The sequence below is a fragment of the Lacerta agilis genome, chromosome 6 (assembly GCF_009819535.1).
Source record: "Lacerta agilis isolate rLacAgi1 chromosome 6, rLacAgi1.pri, whole genome shotgun sequence".
NCBI classification, from domain to species: Eukaryota; Metazoa; Chordata; class Lepidosauria; order Squamata; family Lacertidae; genus Lacerta; species Lacerta agilis.
Window position 1 is genome coordinate 1,329,132 of NC_046317.1, and position 24,709 is coordinate 1,353,840.

The 24,709-nt window shown below is 49.6% G+C and overlaps 1 protein-coding gene across 1 annotated transcript in view; it reads left to right on the forward strand.

Annotated features, from left to right (window-relative positions):
• The first annotated feature begins 6,788 nt into the window (after positions 1-6,788).
• Positions 6,789-24,709, forward strand: part of NCF2 (neutrophil cytosolic factor 2) — a 28,037-nt gene continuing 10,116 nt past the window's right edge. The window contains exons 1-9 of the mRNA XM_033151174.1: positions 6,789-6,982; positions 8,594-8,676; positions 18,472-18,580; positions 19,515-19,649; positions 20,273-20,380; positions 21,609-21,668; positions 22,301-22,344; positions 23,175-23,316; positions 24,481-24,540. Of these exons, the coding sequence (XP_033007065.1) occupies positions 6,809-6,982; positions 8,594-8,676; positions 18,472-18,580; positions 19,515-19,649; positions 20,273-20,380; positions 21,609-21,668; positions 22,301-22,344; positions 23,175-23,316; positions 24,481-24,540 (915 nt within the window). The 5' untranslated portion in view covers positions 6,789-6,808. The remainder of the gene's footprint in view (positions 6,983-8,593; positions 8,677-18,471; positions 18,581-19,514; positions 19,650-20,272; positions 20,381-21,608; positions 21,669-22,300; positions 22,345-23,174; positions 23,317-24,480; positions 24,541-24,709) is intronic.

Here is a 24,709-nt window from a genome sequence, read left to right on the forward strand (position 1 = left end):
TATTCAAGTGTAATTTTGTTGTCTGTTGTTAATCCACATTTAGATGGGAGGTGATAATAAATGAGCATCTAAGAATAAAGTTGTTTATCAACTCCAAAAATAAGCACAAGCACTATATAAATGCTTTTAAATAAGTACAGTTGCTGTGCAATCCTGTGATCAAGCCTTAGACTAGAGAGCCAGTGTGGTGTAGTGGTTTAGAGCGGTAGACTCGTTATCTGGGGAACTGGGTTCGCGTCTCCGCTCCTCCACATGCAGCTGCTGGGTGACCTTGGGCTAGTCACACTTCTCTGAAGTCTCTCAGCCCCACTCACCTCACAGAGTGTTTGTTGGAGGGGAGAAAGGGAAAGGAGAATGTTAGCCGCTTTGAGACTCCTTCGGGTAGTGAAAAGCGGGATATCAAATCCAAACTCTTCTTCTTCTTCTTAGACTACAATCCTATGCACAGTTAACTGGAAGTCAGCCACATTGAACACAGTGGGACTACCTTCCATGTAAAAATGCATAGGACCGCCTTAATGTCTTAATCAAGTAGGACCTCTAGAATGTCACTTATCTTAAAGCTTTTCTAGGACTTTGAATTATTCATCTACAGTTTGAAACAAGTTTTTCCTAGTCCTTCGTGCTGCAAAAAAAGAAAATCTCTTAGTAAATGAGATTTTAAAAAGCATACAGAAGATCAGAAGTAGCTCCCCAAAGAACATCCTAAGAATTCACCATTCCATTTCCAGTAGTAGCACCTCCAGGAGTGAAGTCAAAACCGCTGCATCAGCAGCACTGAAGTGACCTCCCTGGGATGCAAGCCTGGGCCATGTGTCTGGAGGTTCTGGGCTGCCCAGATGACAAGACTCATCTTGTCTCAGCTTCACTGATGTGGTCCAAAGGAAAGCAGAGCAATTTGTTTGGCACCAACTTGGCTGTGGAAGTTGCTGGAAAGAGACGTACAAGGCACCATCTAACCAGATTTGTGTTGAGTTTACTCCTTAGTTTTTTCTTTTCCCAAAGATATTCCGCAAAGCAGCAGAGGATAGGGTCAGTGTTTTCCTTCTCCTAGATGGCCTACCTTTCCAGGTAGACAAGCCCCATCTGCCCCTCACTTCCCTCTACAGCACCTGCAGAAACCACCTTTTGACCCACTATTGGACTTGTCAGTTTAATTCGCTGGAGCCTGTCTTCGCACACAGGTGAAGTCCCTAAGCCCCCAAAGGTTTGAGACCCATCAGCTACCCTCACCTTGTTTAACCGGCTAGTTGAAGTGGTTTCTGGGGTGTGGCCGTTGCATGCTTACAACTTGGGAACCACAGGTGAGAACTGAGTGCCAAGGTAGACAAACTACTCCGAAGGAGCACAACAAGTCCTGCACCAGAGTTACTATTCTTCCCCTAACACCCCATACATCCCAAAGTGACTACTAACTTACCTGGTAGTTGCGTTTTTAAAGGATTGACAACTGTATAGATCCATCAGTGACATTCACCAATACCAGGGGTCAACAACCTTACCAGGCTTCAGGCCGGTTCCTCCAGCACCGATTGTGCGGCGGGTGGGGGAGCAAGCACCCATACGTGTGTGCTATTTCTGGCGCACTTCTGGGTCGGCGGAGCACCGGAAATAGCTTGTGCGCATGCGCAAGGGCCTCCTCAGACCCAGAAGTGTGCTGGAAATGGCGTGTGCGCATGCGCACATGCTATTTCCGGTGCTCCGCCGACCTGGAAGTGGGCAGTTGCGTCAGTAAGAGCGGGCGGTGGGGGTCACAGCGGGCCTGATAACTGAGTCCCTTGGGCTGTATCTGGCCCATGGGCCTTAGTTTGCAGATGTCTGGCCAAGACAGCTAAATGAAACTTCCATGTTCAGATACAGTGTCCCTCTGATGTACTCTGGCTCTGTCTGAACAGCTGCTGTTGGAAATAGAACTCTGGTTTAGATTTACTATAGTCTGAACCAGCAACACAACCTGGGTAAGGTGATGGAGAGAGCGGTTGCTGAACAGCTTGGTGGATTTCTGCGGCTTTGGATCCATTCCAGTCCAGTTTTCACTCTGGCCATGGGACTGAGACGGTTCTGGTCGCCCTAACAGATGACTTCCCGTCGGCAGCTGGATCAAGGTGGGTTGGGGCTGTTGATTCTTCTGGATCTGTCAGCAGCCTTTGACATGGTCAACCATGAACTTCTAGACCACTGCCTCGCCAACGTGGGGATTCAGGGCGCAGTCCTTCAATGGCTGTGCTCGTTCCTCTCAGGTCGGGGACAGAGGGTGGCGCTTGGGGGGGGGGAGTTGTCGCTCTACTCCTTGGTGTGTGGAGTACCGCAGGGCACAATTCTCTCCCCAATGCTATATGCGCCCCCTTCCCCAGCTCGTCTGGGATTTCGGTTTGGGCTGTCAGCAGTATGCTGATGACACCCAGCTTTATCTGTTGATGGGCGGCCACCCTGACTCGGCCCCAGACATACTGTTCAGATGTTTGGAAGCCGTGGCTGGATGGCTACGTGAGAACTGGTTGAAGTTAAATCCTTCGAAGACAGAGGTCCTTTGGCTCGGTCGAGAAGATACGGGGTTGGGGGGCCAACTCCCATCCCTTGCGGGGGCGCAACTAGTGCCAGCGCCTTCCGTCAAGAGTTTGGGTGTAATCTTCGATGCCTCCCTTTCTATGGAGAGGCGCAGGTTACAGCTATAACAAAGGCGGCACTGTTCATCTCCGTCAAGCTAAGCAGTTGGTCCCTTTCCTCTCTCGCCCTGACCTCGCCATGCAACGGTCACCTCCAGGCTTGATTATTGTAACTCACTCTATGTGGGGCTGCCCTTGAAACTGACCAACTGACCCAGAAACTCCAGCGGGTGCAGAATGCCGCGGCAAGACTCCTTACGGGGTCTTTGCCGTGGGACCACATTCACCCAGTGCTATACCAGCAGCACTGGCTCCCGGTGGAGTACAGGATCAGGTTTAAGGTGCTGGTTTTAACTTTTAAAGCCCTATATGGCCTAGGACCCTTGTACCCACGGGACCGCCTCTCCTGGTATGTCCCACGGAGGACCTTACGGTCTGCAAATAACAACAAGATTCCGGGCCCCAGGGAGATTAGACTGGCCTTGACCAGAGCCAGGGCCTTTTCAGCCGTGGCCCCGGCCTGGTGGAACGCTCTCTCACAAGAGGCCAGGGCCCTGCGGGATCTGACATATTTCCGCAGGGCCTGCAAGACAGAGTTGTTCCACCAGGCATTTGGCCAGGGTTCAATCTGACTCATTTTCTCTTTGTAGAAGAAGCACAAAGGAGGTTTCCCAGCCTGCTCACAGGTCCTTATAATATCAGTGGAAACAGTTGGTCCTGGCAAGTATTAACCGCTTTCAATTTTAACATGAGGATTGTCATTTGTCCACTTTTAACTTTAATTTTAATTTATTTGAATTAATTTTGTGATGCATTTTAATTAATTGCTTGTTTTTATGCATATTGTATTATTTATATGATGTTAGCTGTTCTGAGCCCGGTTCTGGCCGGGGAGGGAGGGTTCCAATTAAAAACTGTTGTTGTTGTTGTTGTTGTTGTTGTTGTTGTTGTTGTTATATTGCATCATGCCCAACTAGATATATTTTGGGCATTCTTGTGTTTCTAGATCTCTGTGATTTTTATTCTGAAGTAACATGAATAAAAATAGTAATATTCTGGATAAGCCTTGTAGCATAACATATTGGATAAAAAAAATACTCTTGTATTTGCAATGTTGCTTGTTAAAGTTTTCATCCTTAGTTTTGAGAAGGAACATAATAGGAAAACAATGTCCCTTAAATGTCTGAGACCATGACATTGGAAAGATGACATGGAAGCCACTATAAAATGATATATGCAAGATGAATAGAATACATCATTTGCTTTTACTGTAAAATAATACAAAGGGGCTCTGGCAAGGGTGGATGTTCACATGCACAAGACTTTGCTTCTGTTCAAGTTGCCGGAAGATTCTACCTTGCTTTTGGTATCCAAGGAAGGTTACAACTACACAATCACCCCTGCATTGCACAAGGTTGCTATGGCAATCTTGGAGAAGCCAGATTGTGACTCATTAAAAATGCTTGCAGGACTCCCTGCTTGTGATGAGAGAATGAAATATTAGTCACTGCATCTCTTCCAGCCTCTGCTTCCATTTTTGAAAAGAAATCAAATCAAGGATGTACCCACAATGAAAACATTTATGAAGATTTGTTCAGCTTGTGAGTAAAACAATGCTGCTCTAAGGATGGGTGAATATGAATTTTGATTCCTCTCAGGTTCTAATTTTTCTAATCATGATTATTATTTACCAGCCCTTCACTCCAAGGCTCCAGGGTGGGTCACAACATTTAGGAGCAGAATATTAATAAAACAGTTTGACATAGCTTACAGTCACAGAAATAAGGTGGGTCCTAAAAATATATGTACACCTCAACTGTCAAAAGCCAGGGTGAAGAGAGGCACCTTCAGCATTCACCAGAAAGCACAATAAAGGTGCCAGATGCACCTCTGTGGGGGGGGCACCCCACAACTTGGGGGCTGTTCAAGAAAATGCCTTCCCTTAGACCACCAGCAACTGAGCTTCTGAGGGCAGAGGAACTTCCAAGAGGAACTTCATCCACTTCTCCACATTTCTGCATCTGTTGGTGCTTTGTTTTTTTTAAACTTTATATTCACTAACATATGCATTTCTATGCACAATTTACCCTAGTATACTGTATTCATTTCTGTACACATGCCTGGATTAAGGAGTATGGAGATGCAATGTAAAACTTAAAGGAATGAAGGAGGAACTGTGAAATGAGATTTAGTGGTCTTCTAAGAAAAACAGTTAAAACAATTTCCTGTATTAGGAATAGGAATTGAAACTTCTTACAGAATAAATTCCACATTTGCAGTCTATAAATAAAACCAAACATCTGCTGTGATGTATTTATTAGCTTTATTAGTTTACGAGTTAAGAAAGCTATTCAAAATAAAATATGACCTACCAGTATTTGAATATTGCTGGTAACAAAATTCTGGTTCTCTTAGACTTGCACCAGGATATGTCAAAAAAGAGGAAAAGCTTGAGATTTTTAACAATTTGTCTATAACAAAAAAGGAATGTATTGGGATACCACTTTTAAATTAAATGTTTTGGAGGGTGGGAATAGGTAATTGTCCAGTCAACTGATTCCACCAAGCAACTTTTTGAAATTATAAAGGACACACTGTCGTATCTAGTTCTTCAGGAGGAGTTGAGTGGCATTTATCTTGGTGAGTGGGAAATCACCAAATATATTTGTTTAACCCTAAAGCTGAAAGCTTTCTATTTTATTCTATTTCTTAATAAATGAATAAACTGCTGTTGCTGGAAACCTCAAGCGGTGGTTTCCCAAGGGCATCTGACTAGCTCTTAGATAAGTCCCTCATCTAAGAACAGGATGAGGAACTAGACCCACCATTGGTCTGATCCCACAGGCTCTTCTAATGTAAAATCATATATTTAAATGTAGAAGGATTGAATTGTCTTATTAAAAGAAAGAAATCAGCACAATTGTAGAAAAAAAGGAAGAAAGCGAGCCTAAGTTTACCTCAAGAAACACATCTAGACAACCAGACAGCCTTCTCCTCTCAAATGATAAATCATACTGTGTGGGCAGGCAAATCCAGTACAGTGGTACCTCGGGATACACAGATGCTTCAGGTTACAGACTCCGCTAACCCAGAAATATTACCTCAGGTTAAGAACTTTGCTTCAGGATGAGAACAGAAATTGCACGGTGGCGGCAGCGGGAGGCCCCATTAGCTAAAGTGGTACCTCAGGTTAAGAACAGTTTCAATGGGGTGGGTGATTCATAAATGGCTGTGACTGAATCTTGGGCATCTGATTCTTATTTGCCAACCCCCGATAGATTTCTATTTCCATTGGCATCACGATTTTTAGAAGGAAGTGTGTCTATGCTGCAGAGGACTTTTATAATATGAAAAGGCCCACAAGGGAGGAAAAGGGGAAGGAACAGCCCTTGCCTCATATAGGAAAAGATTGCCTCAGGTTGAGAAACTGTAAAACTCTGCCTTTAATGGATCTTAAATCCTTACTGTTGGGGGTTGGGAGACATCATCTCCAACATTTATCTGATGAAAACAGGGACATAACAATAATTTTATTATTTATTCCCCGCCCATCTCACTGGGTTGCCCCAGCCACTCTAGGCCTCTTTCAACATATAGTAAACCTTAAAAAAAACAAAAACAAAAAAAACACTTCCCTATACAGGGCTGCATTCTAAGGCTGTATAGTTATTTATCTCCTTGGCTCGGGGGTCACACAACTCCATACCCTCTGATGGCAATAGGGGCGCCCAGCAGCAAAGAGTGTGTGCTGTGAGCCTGGAAGCCCTGAGTTCAAATGTCACCTCAGCTGTGAACTTAGCGTGGATGTGCAAAACGGAGGTGGCAGCAGTACTAGTCAGTACAAACACAGCTCTCACAGGCAGGAGGGGAATCTGCAGAGGCTCTGTCTATTTTCTCTTATTATTAAGATCTTAGGAAAGTGAAATTCAGAAAAGGGAAGGCATCGCTGTAGCTGGAAGGGGAGGAGTCACTCTCAGAAAGTGCACCATGCGCAAGCCGACCTACACAGAGAGGGCTCTGTTCAGAAAGCCAGTTGGTATTACATCACCTTCAGGCCCTTTTCGGTTCTTAGTTGAGTGCAGACACTTCCTGGTCTGTTTGCGACACTCACCGAAGGTCTTTGCAGAGGGAGAGCAGGCAGAGCACATTGGCAGAAAGTCCAGGAGGCAAGGGGGACATCGCCTGCCCCGGAGTCCTTGGCCATGTCCCTGGTGGAGACCATCCGCCTCTGGAGCGAGGGTGTATCTGCGGCAGATCGCAAAGACTGGGCAGGAGCCCTGGCCGCCTTCACTGCGGTTCAGAAGCCTTCTTCCAAAATCTGCTTTAACATCGGCTGCATCCACCTGATCATGGGGAATTTGGAGGAGGCCCAGCAGGTAAAGTGGGCAAGTCTTAATATTGTGCAGGGTTTCTTTAAAAAAAAAAAAACCTAACTAACTGGTGGGTGGCTGCTGCAGCTGAGGACATATACTGAAAGAACTTTCAGGGAGAGGGATTTGCAAAAAGCCAGCAGAGAACAAAGTAAAGTTTCACATTTTTTTATTACAGCAGTTCTGAGTTGCAGTTGATTTAACTGGCAAGATCTGTGCTAAAAAGAGCTGGGTATTCTTCTACATATTACACCAAATAAGAATTTAGAATTGTACTGGTATGGGCTGTAGGTTTTTCAAAACAAACAGACAAACGAGCAAATAAACAAACCTCCCCTGCATGTAGTAAGCTAGCAGACCAGGGGTGAAGGTTTAGTGTAGCTGTCTCCTTGATTTGTTAATTTTCTACTCGCAGGGATGGGTGAGCTAGCGCTAGTCATTTTATCTCAGCCTAACCTGTGTCACAGGGTCGTGGCAAAAACTAAATTGTGGGAGGTGGTGGTAAAGATAGAATCCTGTACACTTTGAGCAAAGGGCACACTATAAATATAATTATTATGATGCATATTAATTATGAAACACTACATTGTGATTTGAACAGTGAAAGAGTACTGTATAAAGATGATTGACTGATTAAATATTATATTATTATGAGCCAAACTGTCACACCATTCAACTACTTCCTCAGAAGTTCCTAGAACTAGGGACCGGCTCAGGCCCAGCATGGTGGTCAGAGTAATTGTACAGGGCCAGTGAAACCACAAAAGCTGCAATTGTAAAGTTCACCAATTGTTCAGACGCTGAAGAGTGGAGCAGTGCATAATAATAGCCTTGCACCCACCAGCCAGTGCTGTAAAAGTGAGCTGCAGCAGATATTTCAAATCTAATAGTATAAAAGGAAATTGCATAAAAGGGTGCACAAGAGAAACCTTCTGTACATTGCAGGGTCATGTCACAGGTTTGACTCAGAGGATAACTGGCTAGTTCAGGTCCGCAATGGATTTTTGAACTGCCTACCCAAACACAGCTAACACTCTTGCAGAGTTGCTGGGTTTTGTTTTCCAAAGCAATACTTCCCCGCCAGGTGCAGCCAGGGGACAGAGCAATAACAGGTAGAGCTAGAAACTTGGAGGGACCCAGGTGGCGCTGTGGGTTAAACCACAGAGTCTAGGGCTTGCTGATCAGAAGGTTGGCGGTTTAAATCCCTGTGACGGGGTGAGCTCCCGTTGCTCAGTCCCAGCTCCTGGCAATCTAAGAGTTTGAAAGTGCAAGTAGATAAATAGGTACCACTCCAGTGGGAAGGTAAACGGCATTTCCGTGCGCTGCCCTGGTTTGCCAGAAGCGGCTTAGTCATGCTGGCCACATGACCCGGAAGCTGTCTGCGGACAAACGCCAGCTCCCTTGGCCTGTAGAGCAAGATGAGCGCCACAACCCCAGAGTTGGACACGACTGGACCTGATGGTCAGGGGTACCTTTACGTTTACTAGAAACTTGATGGTCCTGGGTGGAACCTGTCAGGTTGTGAGTAGAGGCTGGAGGTCACTGATGTTGCTGACTCTGGTGTTGGATACTTTGTGTGAATCATGCCTATGTCTTCATAACGTCTGCTTCCTTCAGGCTCTTACCAGAAGCATTAACAATGACAAACACTTAGCAGTGGCCTACTTCCACCGAGGATCTGTGGCTTACCAGATGGAAATGTGAGTTGTTATTATTATTTTCTATCCTGGCTCTTCCTCTCAAAGGAGCCCTGGGCAGCAAAAAACAAAGCAAAAGAAACCAAATACAGTTGAAAATAAAAACATTTCAATAGTTTTTTTTTTTTTAAATAAAACTAGGGGATGGTGACTCTGCTTGCTGCACTCACCAACCTCACCTGCCACATTGCCAATTGGCCTTCCCCCACAAATGACCAAATCTCCCTCCTGTTACATTTCCCTCACAGCTCACCCCCAACTCCCAACTCCGTCTACCATTAAAGCTCGCTGTGGGTCTGTTCAGTGGAGGGGGGGGGTGCCCTTCACAGTACCTTCCTCCTCACTTAACACCTCGCCTGGTCTGCTTGCCACCCATGCTGCTTGCTCACTGGCCTGCAGTTCCTCATGCTGCAGTTATCGTGACCACCTATTGGCAGCCACACAAACTGCCGCACGACAACAGCCTTACCCAGGAGTCAGCAATTTTTTTTAGCCATGGGCTGGTCCACTGTCCCTCAGACCTTGTGGCGGGCCAGAGAAGCAGCACTGGGGGGGGGGGAGCTGGAAGAAAAGGCGAGGGGGGCAAATAGTCCTCCTCTTCCCCACCCCCAGCCGCTGCGCTTACCTTCCCAGGGGCTGCCGCCGCCACTGCCACCGCTGCTCCAGCTTCTCGTGGGTTGGCAGAGCAAGCTTGTCTGCTCCGCTCTTGGGCTCACAAGAGCACCAGGGCGGTGGTGGGAAGATGAGTGGTGAAAAAGGAGAGGGGCTGCTTAAAATGGCACTCAGCCCAGCCCCCTTCCTCCTCTAGGCAGGGCGGGAAAAAGCCAGGAGGAGGGAGGGAGGGAGGAGGCGCCACCATGGAGTATGGGAGGGAGAGGGTGCACGAATGTTCCCCACGCTCCTCACAGGGTTAGAAAGGGGTTATTTAACCTCCTGTTTGCTAGTAAAACTGAATTACTGTGTTGCCAAGTGAGGCATATTTAAAAAGTGTGTCACCAACATGAAAAGTTTGGAAAGCTCTGCCCTACAGAGTTAATGGGACAGTTTTTGGTTGTTGTTTTTTTGCATATCATCTTTATTAAATTTTCTTTTTAATATACATCATAATTGTCATTTTACATCCAAAATATACATAAATAAATAAAAAGTAGTTGAGTGTTGGAAATAACATGAATTTATATAATAAAGTAAGTTACTAATAATAATAATAATAATAATATTTATTATTTGTACCCCGCCCATCTGGCTGGATTTCCCCAGCCACTCTGGGCGGCTTCCAACAGAAACCAAATACAACAATATCAAACATTAAAAACTTCCCTAAAAAGGGCTGCCTTCAGGTTTTTTCTGAATGTCAGGTAGTTGTTTATTTCCCTGACCTGTGATGGGAGGGCGTTCCACAGGGCGGGCGCCACTACCGAGAAGGCCCTCTGCCTGGTTCCCTGTAGTTTTGCTTCTCGCAGTGAGGGAACAGACAGAAGGCCCTCGGCGCTGGATCTCAGTGTCCGGGCTGAATGATGGGGGTGGAGACGCTCCTTCAGGTATACAGGACCGAGGCCGTTTAGGGCTTTAAAGGTCAGCACCAACACTTTGAATTGTGCTCGGAAACGTACTGGGAGCCAATGCAGATCTCTCAGGACCGGTGTTATGTGGTCTCGGCGGCCACTCCCAGTCACCAGTCTAGCTGCCGCATTTTGGATTAATTGCAGTTTCCGGGTCACCTTCAAAGGCAGCCCCACATAGAGCGCATTGCAGTAGTCCAAGCGGGAGATAACCAGAGCATGCACCACTTTGGTGAGACAGTCCGCGGGCAGGTAGGGTCTCAGCCTGCGTACCAGGTGGAGCTGGTAGACAGCTGCCCTGGATACAGAATTAACCTGCGCTTCCATGGACAGCTGTGAGTCCAAAATGACTCCCAGGCTGCGCACCTGGTCCTTCAGGGGCACAGTTACCCCATTCAGGACCAGGGAATCCTCCACACCTGCCCTCCTCCTGTCCCCCAAGAACAGTACTTCTGTCTTGTCAGGATTCAACCTCAATCTGTTAGCCGCCATCCATCCTCCAACCGCCTCCAGGCACTCACACAGGACCTTCACGGCCTTCACTGGTTCTGATTTGAAAGAGAGGTAGAGCTGGGTATCATCCGCATACTGATGAACACCCAGCCCAAACCCCCTGATGATCTCTCCCAGCGGCTTCATATAGATATTAAAAAGCATGGGGGAGAGGACAGAACCCTGAGGCACCCCACAAGTGAGAGCCCAGGGGTCTGAACACTCATCCCCCACCACCACTTTCTGAACACGGCCCAGGAGGAAGGAGCGGAACCACTGTATAACAGTGCCTCCAGCTCCCAACCCCTCTAGCCGGTCTAGAAGGATGTTATGGTCGATGGTGTCAAAGGCCGCTGAGAGATCCAGCAGAACTAGGAAACAGCTCTCACCTTTGTCCCTAGCCCGCCGGAGATCATCGACCAGCGCGACCAAGGCGGTTTCAGTCCCATGGTGAGGCCTGAATCCCGATTGGAAGGGATCCAAATGGTCCGCTTCTTCCAGGCGTGCCTGGAGTTGTTCAGCAACCACCCTCTCAATCACCTTGCCCAAGAATGGTAGATTTGAGACTGGGCGATAGTTGGCCATATTGGCCGGGTCTAAAGATGTTTTTTTAAGAAGCGGTTTGATGACCGCCTCTTTCAGCGGGGCTGGGAAGGCTCCCTCACAGAGGGAAGCATTCACCACCCCGCGCAGCCCATCGCCCAGCCCCTCCCGGCTAGCTTTTATAAGCCAGGATGGGCAAGGATCAAGGAGACAGGTGGTTGGTTTCACTCGTCCAAGCAGCCTGTCCACATCCTCGGAGGTAACAGACTGAAATTGATCCCACGCAACTGGACTAGACAGGACTCTGGCACTCTCCCGCCCTGGCCCTGCTCCCACGGTGGAGTCTATCTCTTTCCGAATCTGAGCGATTTTATCTGCAAAAAACTTTGCAAACGCATTGCAGGAGATCTTGGGGTCCCTACCAGGCCCCGATGACGAAGGTGGCTCCGATAGATTCCGAACCACCTGAAAGAGTCTCCTGCTGCTATTTTCCGCAGATGCAATAGAGGCGGTGAAGAAAGTCTTCTTCGCCGTCGCTATCGCCACTTGGTAGGCTCGACGTTGAGCTCTAACCTGTGTTCGGTCGGATTCAGAATGGGTTTTCTGCCACCGGCGCTCTAGCCGTCTCAACGATTGTTTCATCGCCCTCAGCTCCGGGGAAAACCACGGGGCTGTCCGGGCTCCATGCAACCGGAGAGGGCTCTTCGGAGCCAAACAGTCAATAGCCCTGGTTAGCTCCACATTCCAGCGGGCCACCAGGGAATCGGCTGAAAGGCCATCAACATGGGATAAAGTATCCCCTACCACTCTCTGGAAACCATTTGGATCCATTAAGTGGCGGGGGCGGACCATCCGAATTGGTCCCACCTCCCTGCAGAGGGGAAGGGTTGCGGAGAAGTCCAGTTGTACCAGGAAGTGATCTGACCATGGCACTTCTTTAGTTTCACTTTTTTTTAATGTCAGATCACCAACATCCATAGAGGTGAATACCAGGTCTAAGGCATGTCCTTGGCTATGAGTTGGACCAGACTTATTCAGGGACAGCCCCATGGAGGCCATGCTTTCCACGAAGTCCCGAGCGGCCCCTTGTAAGGTCGTGTCGGCATGGATGTTAAAATCCCCTAGGACGACCAAACTAGGTGACTCCAGGAGAACATCCGCCACGACCTGAAGCAGCTCGGGCAGGGAATCCTTGGTGCAGCGGGGAGGTCGGTACACCAAAAGGAATCCTGTACTGCCCCTATTGCCCAACTTCCAGAACATGCACTCAGAGAACTGGGTCTTCCCAATAGGACGCCTGGTGCAAACTAATGACTTCCTAAAAATCACTGCAACCCCCCCTCCCCGCCCAGATGGCCTGGGTTGCTGTGCGTAAGAGAAACCTGGTGGACAAGCAGCGGCAAGGACAGGCCCATCCGCTTCATCCAACCAAGTCTCTGTTACACATGCCAGGTCAAGTCCACCATCCACAATCAAGTCGTGGATGGCAGTGGTTTTATTCAACATTGACCTGGCATTGCACAGCAGCATCTTCAGGTCATGTGGGTATCCCTTGCTGAATCCAGTATCCGTCCGGTCAGGACCAGACCCGGAGGCAGGAATAGTCCTCAGACAACGACTAAACCTGCCTCCTCGGCAATGACATGGTCTGGTCTTAGCGTAACTCCTCCTCCTGCCCGTGATCACTGAGATCGGTTGTCCCAGTGCATCCCACCCTGTGGAACCTGCCCCAGCCATTTTGTTGGCCGGGACCCCCTCCCAGGCAGCCCTGACCCCACCCCTTAAGAACAAAATTAAACCTATATAAAAACAGAAAACAAAACACAACAATACAAACCAAAAACTATAAAAATTACAAGTAACCAAAATTATACAAAACTCAAAACCCCACTAAACATCTATCCCACCCCCACAACAAGAAAACTTAAAAAGATGAAAAGAAATAATAATAATAATAGAAACATTTTAAAACATTTAAGAAAAAAAGAAAAAAGAAAAAAAAACATTTAAAAAAAGAGCTGGACAGCAGCAGCACTCAGGCACTCAGGCAGGGGAGTCCTCCTGGGCAGCAGCAACCAGCAGCAAAGCAGAGGCAGCAGCAGTCCTTTTGTAGCCTTACCAGGCCCCGCCCTGGGCCAGGTGGTGAGTGGCAGGAACGGGGCCCTCAGGCACTCAGGCAGGGGGGTCCTCCTGGGCAGCAGCAACCAGCAGCAAAGCAGAGGCAGCAGCAGTCCTTTTGTAGCCTTACCAGGCCCCGCCCTGGGCCAGGTGGTGAGTGGCAGGAACGGGGCCCTCAGGCACTCAGGCAGGGGAGTCCTCCTGGGCAGCAGCAACCAGCAGCAAAGCAGAGGCAGCAGCAGTCCTTTTGTAGCCTTACCAGGCCCCGCCCTGGGCCAGGTGGTGAGTGGCAGGAACGGGGCCCTCAGGCACTCAGGCAGGGGAGTCCTCCTGGGCAGCAGCAACCAGCAGCAAAGCAGAGGCAGCAGCAGTCCTTTTGTAGCCTTACCAGGCCCCGCCCTGGGCCAGGTGGTGAGTGGCAGGAACGGGGCCCTCAGGCACTCAGGCAGGGGGGTCCTCCTGGGCAGCAGCAACCAGCAGCAAAGCAGAGGCAGCAGCAGTCCTTTTGAGCCCTTACCAGGCCCCGCCCTGGGCCAGGTGGTGAGTGGCAGGAACGGGGCCCTCAGGCACTCAGGCAGGGGGGTCCTCCTGGGCAGCAGCAACCAGCAGCAAAGCAGAGGCAGCAGCAGTCCTTTTGAGGCCTTTTCAGGCCCCGCCCTGGGCCAGGTGGTGAGTGGCAGGAACGGGGCCCTCAGGCACTCAGGCAGGGGAGTCCTCCTGGGCAGCAGCAACCAGCAGCAAAGCAGAGGCAGCAGCAGTCCTTTTGAGGCCTTACCAGGCCCCGCCCTGGGCCAGGTGGTGAGTGGCAGGAACGGGGCCCTCAGGCACTCAGGCAGGGGGGTCCTCCTGGGCAGCAGCAACCAGCAGCAAAGCAGAGGCAGCAGCAGTCCTTTTGAGCCCTTACCAGGCCCCGCCCTGGGCCAGGTGGTGAGTGGCAGGAACGGGGCCCTCAGGCACTCAGGCAGGGGAGTCCTCCTGGGCAGCAGCAACCAGCAGCAAAGCAGAGGCAGCAGCAGTCCTTTTGAGGCCTTACCAGGCCCCGCCCTGGGCCAGGTGGTGAGTGGCAGGAACGGGGCCCTCAGGCACTCAGGCAGGGGGGTCCTCCTGGGCAGCAGCAACCAGCAGCAAAGCAGAGGCAGCAGCAGTCCTTTTGAGGCCTTACCAGGCCCCGCCCTGGGCCAGGTGGTGAGTGGCAGGAACGGGGCCCTCAGGCACTCAGGCAGGGGGGTCCTCCTGGGCAGCAGCAACCAGCAGCAAAGCAGAGGCAGCAGCAGTCCTTTTGAGGCCTTTTCAGGCCCCGCCCTGGGCCAGGTGGTGAGTGGCAGGAACGGGGCCCTCAGGCACTCAGGCAGGGGGGTCCTCCTGGGCAGCAGCAACCAGCAGCAAAGCAGAGGCAGCAGCAGTCCTTTTGAGGCCTTTTCAGGCCCCGCCCTGGGCCAGGTGGTGAGTGGCAGGAACGGGGCCCTCAGGCACTCAGGCAGGGGAGTCCTCCTGGGCAGCAGCAACCAGCAGCAAAGCAGAGGCAGCAGCAGTCCTTTTGAGGCCTTACCAGGCCCCGCCCTGGGCCAGGTGGTGAGTGGCAGGAACGGGGCCCTCAGGCACTCAGGCAGGGGAGTCCTCCTGGGCAGCAGCAACCAGCAGCAAAGCAGAGGCAGCAGCAGTCCTTTTGTAGCCTTTTCAGGCCCCGCCCTGGGCCAGGTGGTGAGTGGCAGGAACGGGGCCCTCAGGCACTCAGGCAGGGGGGTCCTCCTGGGCAGCAGCAACCAGCAGCAAAGCAGAGGCAGCAGCAGTCCTTTTGAGGCCTTACCAGGCCCCGCCCTGGGCCAGGTGGTGAGTGGCAGGAACGGGGCCCTCAGGCACTCAGGCAGGGGAGTCCTCCTGGGCAGCAGCAACCAGCAGCAAAGCAGAGGCAGCAGCAGTCCTTTTGTAGCCTTTTCAGGCCCCGCCCTGGGCCAGGTGGTGAGTGGCAGGAACGGGGCCCTCAGGCACTCAGGCAGGGGAGTCCTCCTGGGCAGCAGCAACCAGCAGCAAAGCAGAGGCAGCAGCAGTCCTTTTGTAGCCTTACCAGGCCCCGCCCTGGGCCAGGTGGTGAGTGGCAGGAACGGGGCCCTCAGGCACTCAGGCAGGGGGGTCCTCCTGGGCAGCAGCAACCAGCAGCAAAGCAGAGGCAGCAGCAGTCCTTTTGAGGCCTTACCAGGCCCCGCCCTGGGCCAGGTGGTGAGTGGCAGGAACGGGGCCCTCAGGCACTCAGGCAGGGGGGTCCTCCTGGGCAGCAGCAACCAGCAGCAAAGCAGAGGCAGCAGCAGTCCTTTTGAGGCCTTTTCAGGCCCCGCCCTGGGCCAGGTGGTGAGTGGCAGGAACGGGGCCCTCAGGCACTCAGGCAGGGGAGTCCTCCTGGGCAGCAGCAACCAGCAGCAAAGCAGAGGCAGCAGCAGTCCTTTTGAGGCCTTACCAGGCCCCGCCCTGGGCCAGGTGGTGAGTGGCAGGAACGGGGCCCTCAGGCACTCAGGCAGGGGGGTCCTCCTGGGCAGCAGCAACCAGCAGCAAAGCAGAGGCAGCAGCAGTCCTTTTGTAGCCTTACCAGGCCCCGCCCTGGGCCAGGTGGTGAGTGGCAGGAACGGGGCCCTCAGGCACTCAGGCAGGGGAGTCCTCCTGGGCAGCAGCAACCAGCAGCAAAGCAGAGGCAGCAGCAGTCCTTTTGTAGCCTTACCAGGCCCCGCCCTGGGCCAGGTGGTGAGTGGCAGGAACGGGGCCCTCAGGCACTCAGGCAGGGGAGTCCTCCTGGGCAGCAGCAACCAGCAGCAAAGCAGAGGCAGCAGCAGTCCTTTTGTAGCCTTACCAGGCCCCGCCCTGGGCCAGGTGGTGAGTGGCAGGAACGGGGCACTCAGGCAGGTGAGTCCTCCTGGGCAGCAGCAACCAGCAGCAAAGCAGAGGCAGCAGCAGTCCTTTTATGGCCTTACCAGGCCCCGCCCTGGGCCAGGTGGTGAGTGGCAGGAACGGGGCCCTCAGGCACTCAGGCAGGGGAGTCCTCCTGGGCAGCAGCAACCAGCAGCAAAGCAGAGGCAGCAGCAGTCCTTTTGTAGCCTTTTCAGGCCCCGCCCTGGGCCAGGTGGTGAGTGGCAGGAACGGGGCCCTCAGGCACTCAGGCAGGGGGGTCCTCCTGGGCAGCAGCAACCAGCAGCAAAGCAGAGGCAGCAGCAGTCCTTTTGTAGCCTTTTCAGGCCCCGCCCTGGGCCAGGTGGTGAGTGGCAGGAACGGGGCCCTCAGGCACTCAGGCAGGGGGGTCCTCCTGGGCAGCAGCAACCAGCAGCAAAGCAGAGGCAGCAGCAGTCCTTTTGTAGCCTTACCAGGCCCCGCCCTGGGCCAGGTGGTGAGTGGCAGGAACGGGGCCCTCAGGCACTCAGGCAGGGGGGTCCTCCTGGGCAGCAGCAACCAGCAGCAAAGCAGAGGCAGCAGCAGTCCTTTTTTAGCCTTACCAGGCCCCGCCCTGGGCCAGGTGGTGAGTGGCAGGAACGGGGCCCTCAGGCACTCAGGCAGGGGAGTCCTCCTGGGCAGCAGCAACCAGCAGCAAAGCAGAGGCAGCAGCAGTCCTTTTGTAGCCTTACCAGGCCCCGCCCTGGGCCAGGTGGTGAGTGGCAGGAACGGGGCCCTCAGGCACTCAGGCAGGGGGGTCCTCCTGGGCAGCAGCAACCAGCAGCAAAGCAGAGGCAGCAGCAGTCCTTTTGAGGCCTTACCAGGCCCCGCCCTGGGCCAGGTGGTGAGTGGCAAGAACGGGGCCCTCAGGCACTCAGGCAGGGGAGTCCTCCTGGGCAGCAGCAACCAGCCTAAGACTTCCCTCCCCACAAACTTGATGTTCATCAGTTCAGACAGTTCCCGCTAGTCATATCCATGCCATACATTTAAAGCACTCTTGGACCATCTAAACAGTCATGGCTTCCCCCAAAGTATCCTGGGAATTGCAGTTTGTTAAGGGTTTGTTAACCTTATGGAGCTATAATTCCCAGCACCCTTGGCAAACTACCATTCCCAGAATTCTCCATGACTGTTAAAGTGATATAATAATAAAAATAAATGGGTTGCAATAACCCAAAATCCGGACCAAGAGAACCTGCATAAATTATGCGACTCAGACACATTTGCCTATATATTCTTATTTTGTGTAATTTATTCTGTTCCCTGTCAGATTTACATAAATTCTACTTTTATATGAATAGATAAATAATAATAATACTTACATAGTAGTAGAAGAAGTAGTGGTTGTAATAATTTAGTGCCATTTTAATTAGAACAGCAGAAGAGGAAAGAGGCTGGAGAAGAAATGTAATTATTTCAGTTATTTGTAGTTAGTGAACAGTAGGTTTTGCCAGGCATTGCTCAAACACTTTTAAATCTGCCTTCCCTTCTGTGAGGGCTAGGAACTTCCTGTGTCTTTTAAAAGAAAAAATGGGGGTGGGGGTGGGGAGGAAGAAAACTTAGATTCTCACTTTTGTGATTGGTGCTAAGCTCAGCGTTTTCTGTGCTTGCATGAAATTGGTGAAGACTCGCACAGCTACATTTGACAGATTTCCTGGCAGTTCCTGAGGGTGGCTCCAAAATGCAAGAGAGAGGATCAAAGACAGCTGTATTGAAAAAACCCGGAAGAAAAAAGAGAGAGCTGTGTAAATAGAAATTGTTCCCAACATGTTTTAATGAAGCTCTTTATCAAGGGAAATCTGTAACATACAAACCAGAACAAAATTATGCAATCTAAAAAGATGCTAAGTTTACATACTCTGAAAAGACAGCAGCCCAGCAAATTCAGAGTGCATACAGCTTCAGCACTGTATTGCGTTGTTGTTTAAATATGAACTATATACAAAAATTGATTCATAAAAACCTTTAATACTCAATATCACAATCACAGAAAAAATATAACTTGGAAAAAGACATAGAAACCTCCTTTGGAGCATGTCCTACGATGTGAATAAAAAGGAATAATTAGAACAATGGTCTTTGAATGGACGAAAGCACTTCTGAGGGCCGTCAAAATATCCTGCCATTTTGTTTGCCCCAGAAGTACTTACTCTCCTTCCTTGCTTTCCAGGTATGAGTCAGCCATTAATGACTTGAAAGAGGCATTTGCTCAGCTGCGAGGGAACAACCTAATAGACTACAAGATCCTTGGCCTGCAGTTTAGGTTGTTTGCCTGTGAGGTAAGTTTGGGGTTTGAGGAATACCAGGCGAAGCAGCCAGCTGGCTCAGTGGACAATGCCTCAGTTTGAGCATTTTGCCATCCCAAGCTTACTTGCTTTTTAAAATCAGTTATTTTGTTTGTGTCTTGCCTTCTTCCAATGAGCTCAACCCCGCGAGGCTCCCAGCCCAAAGACAAGCGTTTGGAACAAGCTTATTTCTTCATTGGCAAACCACTAGGCTACATCAGCTCCCAAAGGCTCACACACACAACCTGCCATCTATGGTAGCTGCCTAGGCAATCTGCATCTACAGCCCTGGGCTCTGATCCAGACAATTGGAGCAACAGCGTGACAACGCCCCTTCCAGCTTACTTTAATGGACTTTTCTGCTGCGGTGTGCTCAAGCACACTCCTGAGCGGCAGCTCTAGTTACTACCCCTTCTTTGTGCATGGAGACAGCGGAGGGGAGGATGGGGGAGATTCCAAAGGCATGATTCTCTGTGACCAACTTCCGCCACTGAGACTCCCTTACACCTCCTTTCCTCTCATCTCTGGCTACCCAATCTCTTCCCCTTGACTCTCCTCTACCACTGCCCCCTGGCACCGGCTTCACAGGTGACTCAGAACCCCACAAATCGCTCACCCCTTCCCCTGGATCATCCTCCTGCCCCATGCCTCCTCTGCCTGCACATCCCCCCACTCCTCAGGCTCTTGCCCATCCCTGACATTGAGGCAGGTAACCGTGAGTGGAAGTCCATCAGTCCAGGCTCTGGAATGGCCTTGTATTCGACAAATACTGTTCTCATTCTGGGTGAGAGACCATCCCAAAGGCATCTTGTTAGCTTCAGGAATTTGAATCCAGGTCCTCTCAGCATTCTACCTGCTACTCCATCCAAGGAAATGTGATTAGGTTCAGACTGTTATTCTCTGGCACTCCTGCCCCTTTTCCCAACAGGTGTTATACAACATAGCCCTTGCCCATTCCAAGCTGGAGGAGTGGAAGAAGGCTGAGGAGCATCTGGCAAGGGCAATGAAACTGAAGAGCGAACCCCGTCACAACAAAATCGACAGGGCCATGGAATCCATCCTGGTAAGAAAACGAAGGAAACGGCAATCAATTAGCCTAGGCTCAAAATCCAAAGGCTTTATAACTTTAGAGGTGGTGCATTGTGTGACCGTTCTATTTAAGAATGTAGCAATGTTACCGCTTTGCTCTGGGGATCAAGAAACAGCTCCTGAAACTTGCATTTGGACCCTGAGACCTGGCAATCCCATCAAGATATGTATATGTGCATGTTGTTGGGGAAAATAGTTGTGCAGAAATGAGGGAAAGCTGTGTTTTGAAATTTTGTCTCCTGTACTACTGTTTAAAGTTGCATAGGAATCCAGTCTTCCTTTGTATTTGGTTGTTAGAATGATGACTATAACAGTGTCCCTCAATCTAGTACCTTCCAGATTTTGCAGTAACTCCTACTGCCATCAGCTTCAGCCAGCATGGGCAATTGTCAGGGAAGATGAGAGTTGTAGTTCAACCACATCTGGAGAGCACCAGGTTGGGGGAGGCTGAGCTATAGTATGGCCCTCATTATCCTATGTGTAACAAGCATGGTACACAAATATCGGACAAAGCATGCTGGGGATTATTATGCCATGTTTTTTAGCAGATGGCCTTGGAAAATGGTGAAGTGATTGACTTTTGTGTATGTTTTGCAGAAGCAAAGATTGTTTCAGCCCTTTGTGATCCCTGAAGGGAAGTTGTTTCGGCCAAATGAGAAGCAAGTGGCGCAGCTGGAGAAGAAAGATTACTTAGGGAAATCTATGGTAGGAAGTTAATCTATGGCAGAAGTGGAACTACCAAGCAAATTTCACTTGTATTCCTAAAAGGTCATTCATGTTAGACAGTAATAGAGTTGCCAGCTGTCTAGAAAAACACAACCTGGCCTGCTCTGGTGCCTTTAACAGTAGTTTGATATGCAGAAATCTGCAAGTGAAGCTTCTCGTAGCATGGAGACAGCCACAACCTGTGAAAGAAACAGCCACAGAGGCTGCCTGAAACGCCAGCAACTAACTGGAGCCATAATTTTATAATAATAATTTTTTCCAAAGCACACCGTAATAAAAAACTAATGCTTTCAGATAAGAATCCTCCTTTTACTATTCAATTCAAAGAGCGTGTGCAAGTTTTTAGATTGTGATTTTGTTGTGTTGCTCAAATAAGCAGACCTCCACTTGCCCAATGGGATTTCCCTCTCCTCTCCTTCCTGCTAGTGTCTAGATCAAGGTATGCAATAGCGCCTCTCTATTTTGTCTTGGTCAGACCACACCTGGAGTTCTGGGCCCAGTTCTGGGCACCGCAAATCAAGAAAGATATTGGCAAGCTGGAATGTGTGCAGAGGAGGGCAACCAAGATGATTAAGGGTTTGGAAACCAAGCCTTATGAGGAACAGTTGAGGAAGCTGGGTATGTTTAGCCTGGAAAAGAGGAGACTGAGAGGAGATATGAAAGCCACCTTCAAATATCTCAAGGGCTGTGATATGGAGGATGGAGCAGGATTGTTTTCTCCTGCTGTGGAGGTTAGGCCCCAACCAAGGGCTTCAAGTTACAAGAAAGAAGATTCCGACTAAGCATTGGGAAGAACTTTCTAACAGTAAGAGCTGTTTGACTGTGGAACAGACTCCCTCGGAAGGGGATGGGCTCTCCTTCACTGGAAGTTTTTAAGCAGAGGTTGGGTGACTATCTGCCATAGATGCTTTAGTTGAAATTCCTGTATTGCAGGGGGTTGAACTAGATGACCCTTGGGGTCCCTTCCAACTCTGCAATTCTATGAATTCAGCTTATTGGCAAGGAATAAAACTTCAGTGAGTCCCCAACAAAGGAGAGAAATAGGGAACCCTACCAATAATTACTTTTATCTATATAGTGCTGAAGATGCAGCACTCAGGAGGTTAATATGAGCAGCCTAGCAGAAAACTAGATTGAGAGAGCATAAACCATTTGACATTACCAGTGTGAATAAAGCTATTAAGCATGTTCCTCCTTCTAACTCCAGGTTGTGGCTTCTGTGGTTGACAATGATGAGTTTTCAGGCTTTGCGCCTCTTCAGCCCCAGGTAAGACAGAGGACTTTTCTATGACAGAACATTTTGATGCACTTCTCCCCAAACCAGCTTCGATCTGAATTGAGAAAAATAATGACCTGGCTGTGATTTAAACTGTAATGTATCCTCAGTCTTACCGTCAATGAACTGGAGGCAGCAGCACTGGGAAAGATCCCTGATCAAGTTTTCAGGCAGAGGGGCAGGCAGCGCAGCCCCCACACACTCCAGCAAGCATTGGGTGTGTGCCTGTGTTCCTCTGGGATGCATGCAAGCACTGCAGCATTTGTGTAAGTGGGCAGAAAGTGGTTGCTAGGCAGAGTAGTAAGTGTCAATGCACCACCTAAACTACTAGCCTGCTGCCCTGGAGATGCAGTGGGAGGTGCTGTCCTGCTGCCAGTGTTGAAGTAAGATTCAGCTGCCAGTCCAGCCAGCTTCTGTACAAGGAATGGGAGGATGCCATCTTGTCTCTTGCCTCAGGCAGCAAAACGCCTTGGGCTGCCTTGGTAGCAATGACAAGACTTCCAACCCCACTCTAGTCTGAAACACTTCTCTCTTCAGGCCAGATAGATCCTGAACACAGGGCCTGACTTTAAAGTTAACTGCAGAATAGAGGAGAGGTTAATGCTAAAATATGTTGCTTGCAGACATCAGAACCACCTCCCAGACCAAAATCACCAGAAGCCCTCAGGTAAGGTCAATAAACTGCAGAGAACCCCAGCATTCAGTAGTTCCCATATTGGTCTAGAAAGTGATTCGTAGGAGATTCTGCTCTCCTATGACTAGATAATGAATAGTGAAAATAAACTCAGAAATATGTTTAGAACTGAGTACAGCACCGTGAAGTCTGGGTGTCTTCATTATGACAATATTTCTGGGTGGTATCTGACAAAATATTTCTGTTAGCACAAGGATTTCCACTTCTGCAATGGAACTTCCTCTCCTCTTCCTGTGTGTCCCCCACACCCTCCCCAGCTCTGCTCCAGAGGGTTGATTGAACCAACACAATCGATTTAGGGGGCACATGGGAAATGCATGGGCAGAAAAGAGGGAGGGGAAGTTCTGTTGCACAGCCAAAAGTTATTGTTCTCGGACAGCTGCTTGATTGGAGACTGACCTATGAATCTATTCTACACCATCTTAACAGAAACACAATTTACACCCCCACCTTTTTGCTTCATTAGGGAAAAAAAAAGGAAATGAAACATTCCAAACGAGCAAACACATAGTGATATGAAATGCAACTTTTGAAATACAATAGTCTATGCTTGGGATGTTTGCACAAACTATTCCACTTAGGATTCGCTGTTGTAATGCTGGCTGTTTCAACAATATAAATAGGTGACCTCTGGGCACATGTGCAAAACAAAAGAAAGCAGCCACCTGACTATTTCCCCACACATCTAGCTCACTGGTGGGATGTTTTTTGCACTCATCCCCTTGCATTCCCAGGGACTTGGATGTGCACTGAAGCAATCAGATGATGATGATGATGAAACTGTCAGCTGATTTGTCATGCAGGGCCCTGCAAGGAGAACCTCACAGAGTCCTGTACGAATTCATACCAGAAACAGCAGCGGAACTTGAAGTCCTTCCTGGAAACATTGTTTTTGTCTTGAAGAAGGCGAAAGACAACTGGGCTACTGTTGTCTTTAATGGGAAGGTATAAGGCCAGCAAGGGTAATTCTACAGAGAACACCTGCACTGTTGTTCCACTGTCATGAACTGTTGGTGCCATTTTGGGGTTGCATTCTACTTGTCTTCAATTAAACAGTAGATAGCTGTCTACTCAGGATTCACTGCAGGGGGTGAAAAACCACATGTGCACTAGGTGGCACTGTTGAGCTACATCAGATATAGGGGCTCAGCACAGTGACACGTAGTTCAGAATGTGCTGTGGGCTCGAGTTCTGATGTGGACTAATTCTTCTGAGACAGAATAGTACCGTCCCATAGGCTTGTCTTCTGCCCAGCTCTGCTAGACCCCATGTAAAGGAGACATGCCTTCTTGGATCCAATATATGGTGGCATAGTTGCAGGTGGGTTTTGCATGTTCATATTTGGGCTGTTTTCTGCTGTACAATACAACAGTTGATAAAGGGTCTGGAAACCAAGCCTTATGAGGAACAGTTGAGAGAACTGGGCATGTTTAGCCTGCTAAAGAGACCAAGAGGAGCTATGATAGCCATAATATCCAAAGGGCTGTCACATGGAAGATGGAGCAAGCTTGTTTTCTCTTGCTCCAGAGGCTAGGACCCGAATCAATGGATTTAAGTTACAAGAAAGGCGATTCTGACTGAACATTAGGAAGAACTTTCTGACAGTAAGAGCTGTTCAACAGTGGAACAGACTGCCATGAGAGGGGGTGGACTCTCCTTCCTTGGAGGTTTTTAAGCAGAGGTAGAATGGTCATCTGTCATGGATGCCTTAGTTGAGATTTCTGAATTGCAGAGGGTTGGACTAAATGTCCCTCAGGACCTCTTCCAATTCTATGATTCCCCATAGTAGGGAAGCACTACACAAAAATTAGGTAAACGATCAGAAGGGAGTATGAGAAGTTGCCCTGAGATGAAAGAAACTGAGACCCCACCCCCCCACCCCAGCCACCTCTCAGCACCTTCAGGCAACTTTTCATGTTAAGCAGCCTGCTTAGGCCTGATGGAGTGAATCAGGGAAGTTAAAATGCTGCCATTCAAAATCTGGAGATTAGAATCTGGAGGGGTGACAGAGCCCCGTGTGCGCAGTCTTGGAGTCTTTCCTTTGCCCACAAGGTACAACTCTGACACCATCCTGTCTCCTAGCAATATCTTGGTTTGCTTTTCATACAGCAAGGGATCATACCCTGCAACTTCCTAGAGCCAATGGAAATGAAATTCTCTTCAAGGCAGGTAAGAGAATATATTCATTCTTAGGGCAAAACTTGACATGATAATGTATACAAGGCTGCTTGCCAAAAATGGGAGTGTGTGTTTGGTTCCCCTCTCTCTCCCTCCGTAACCCTAGCCCTATTTGCCCATGTGCCAACATCACCAACATGGTGTGTTTCCCCACCAAAGA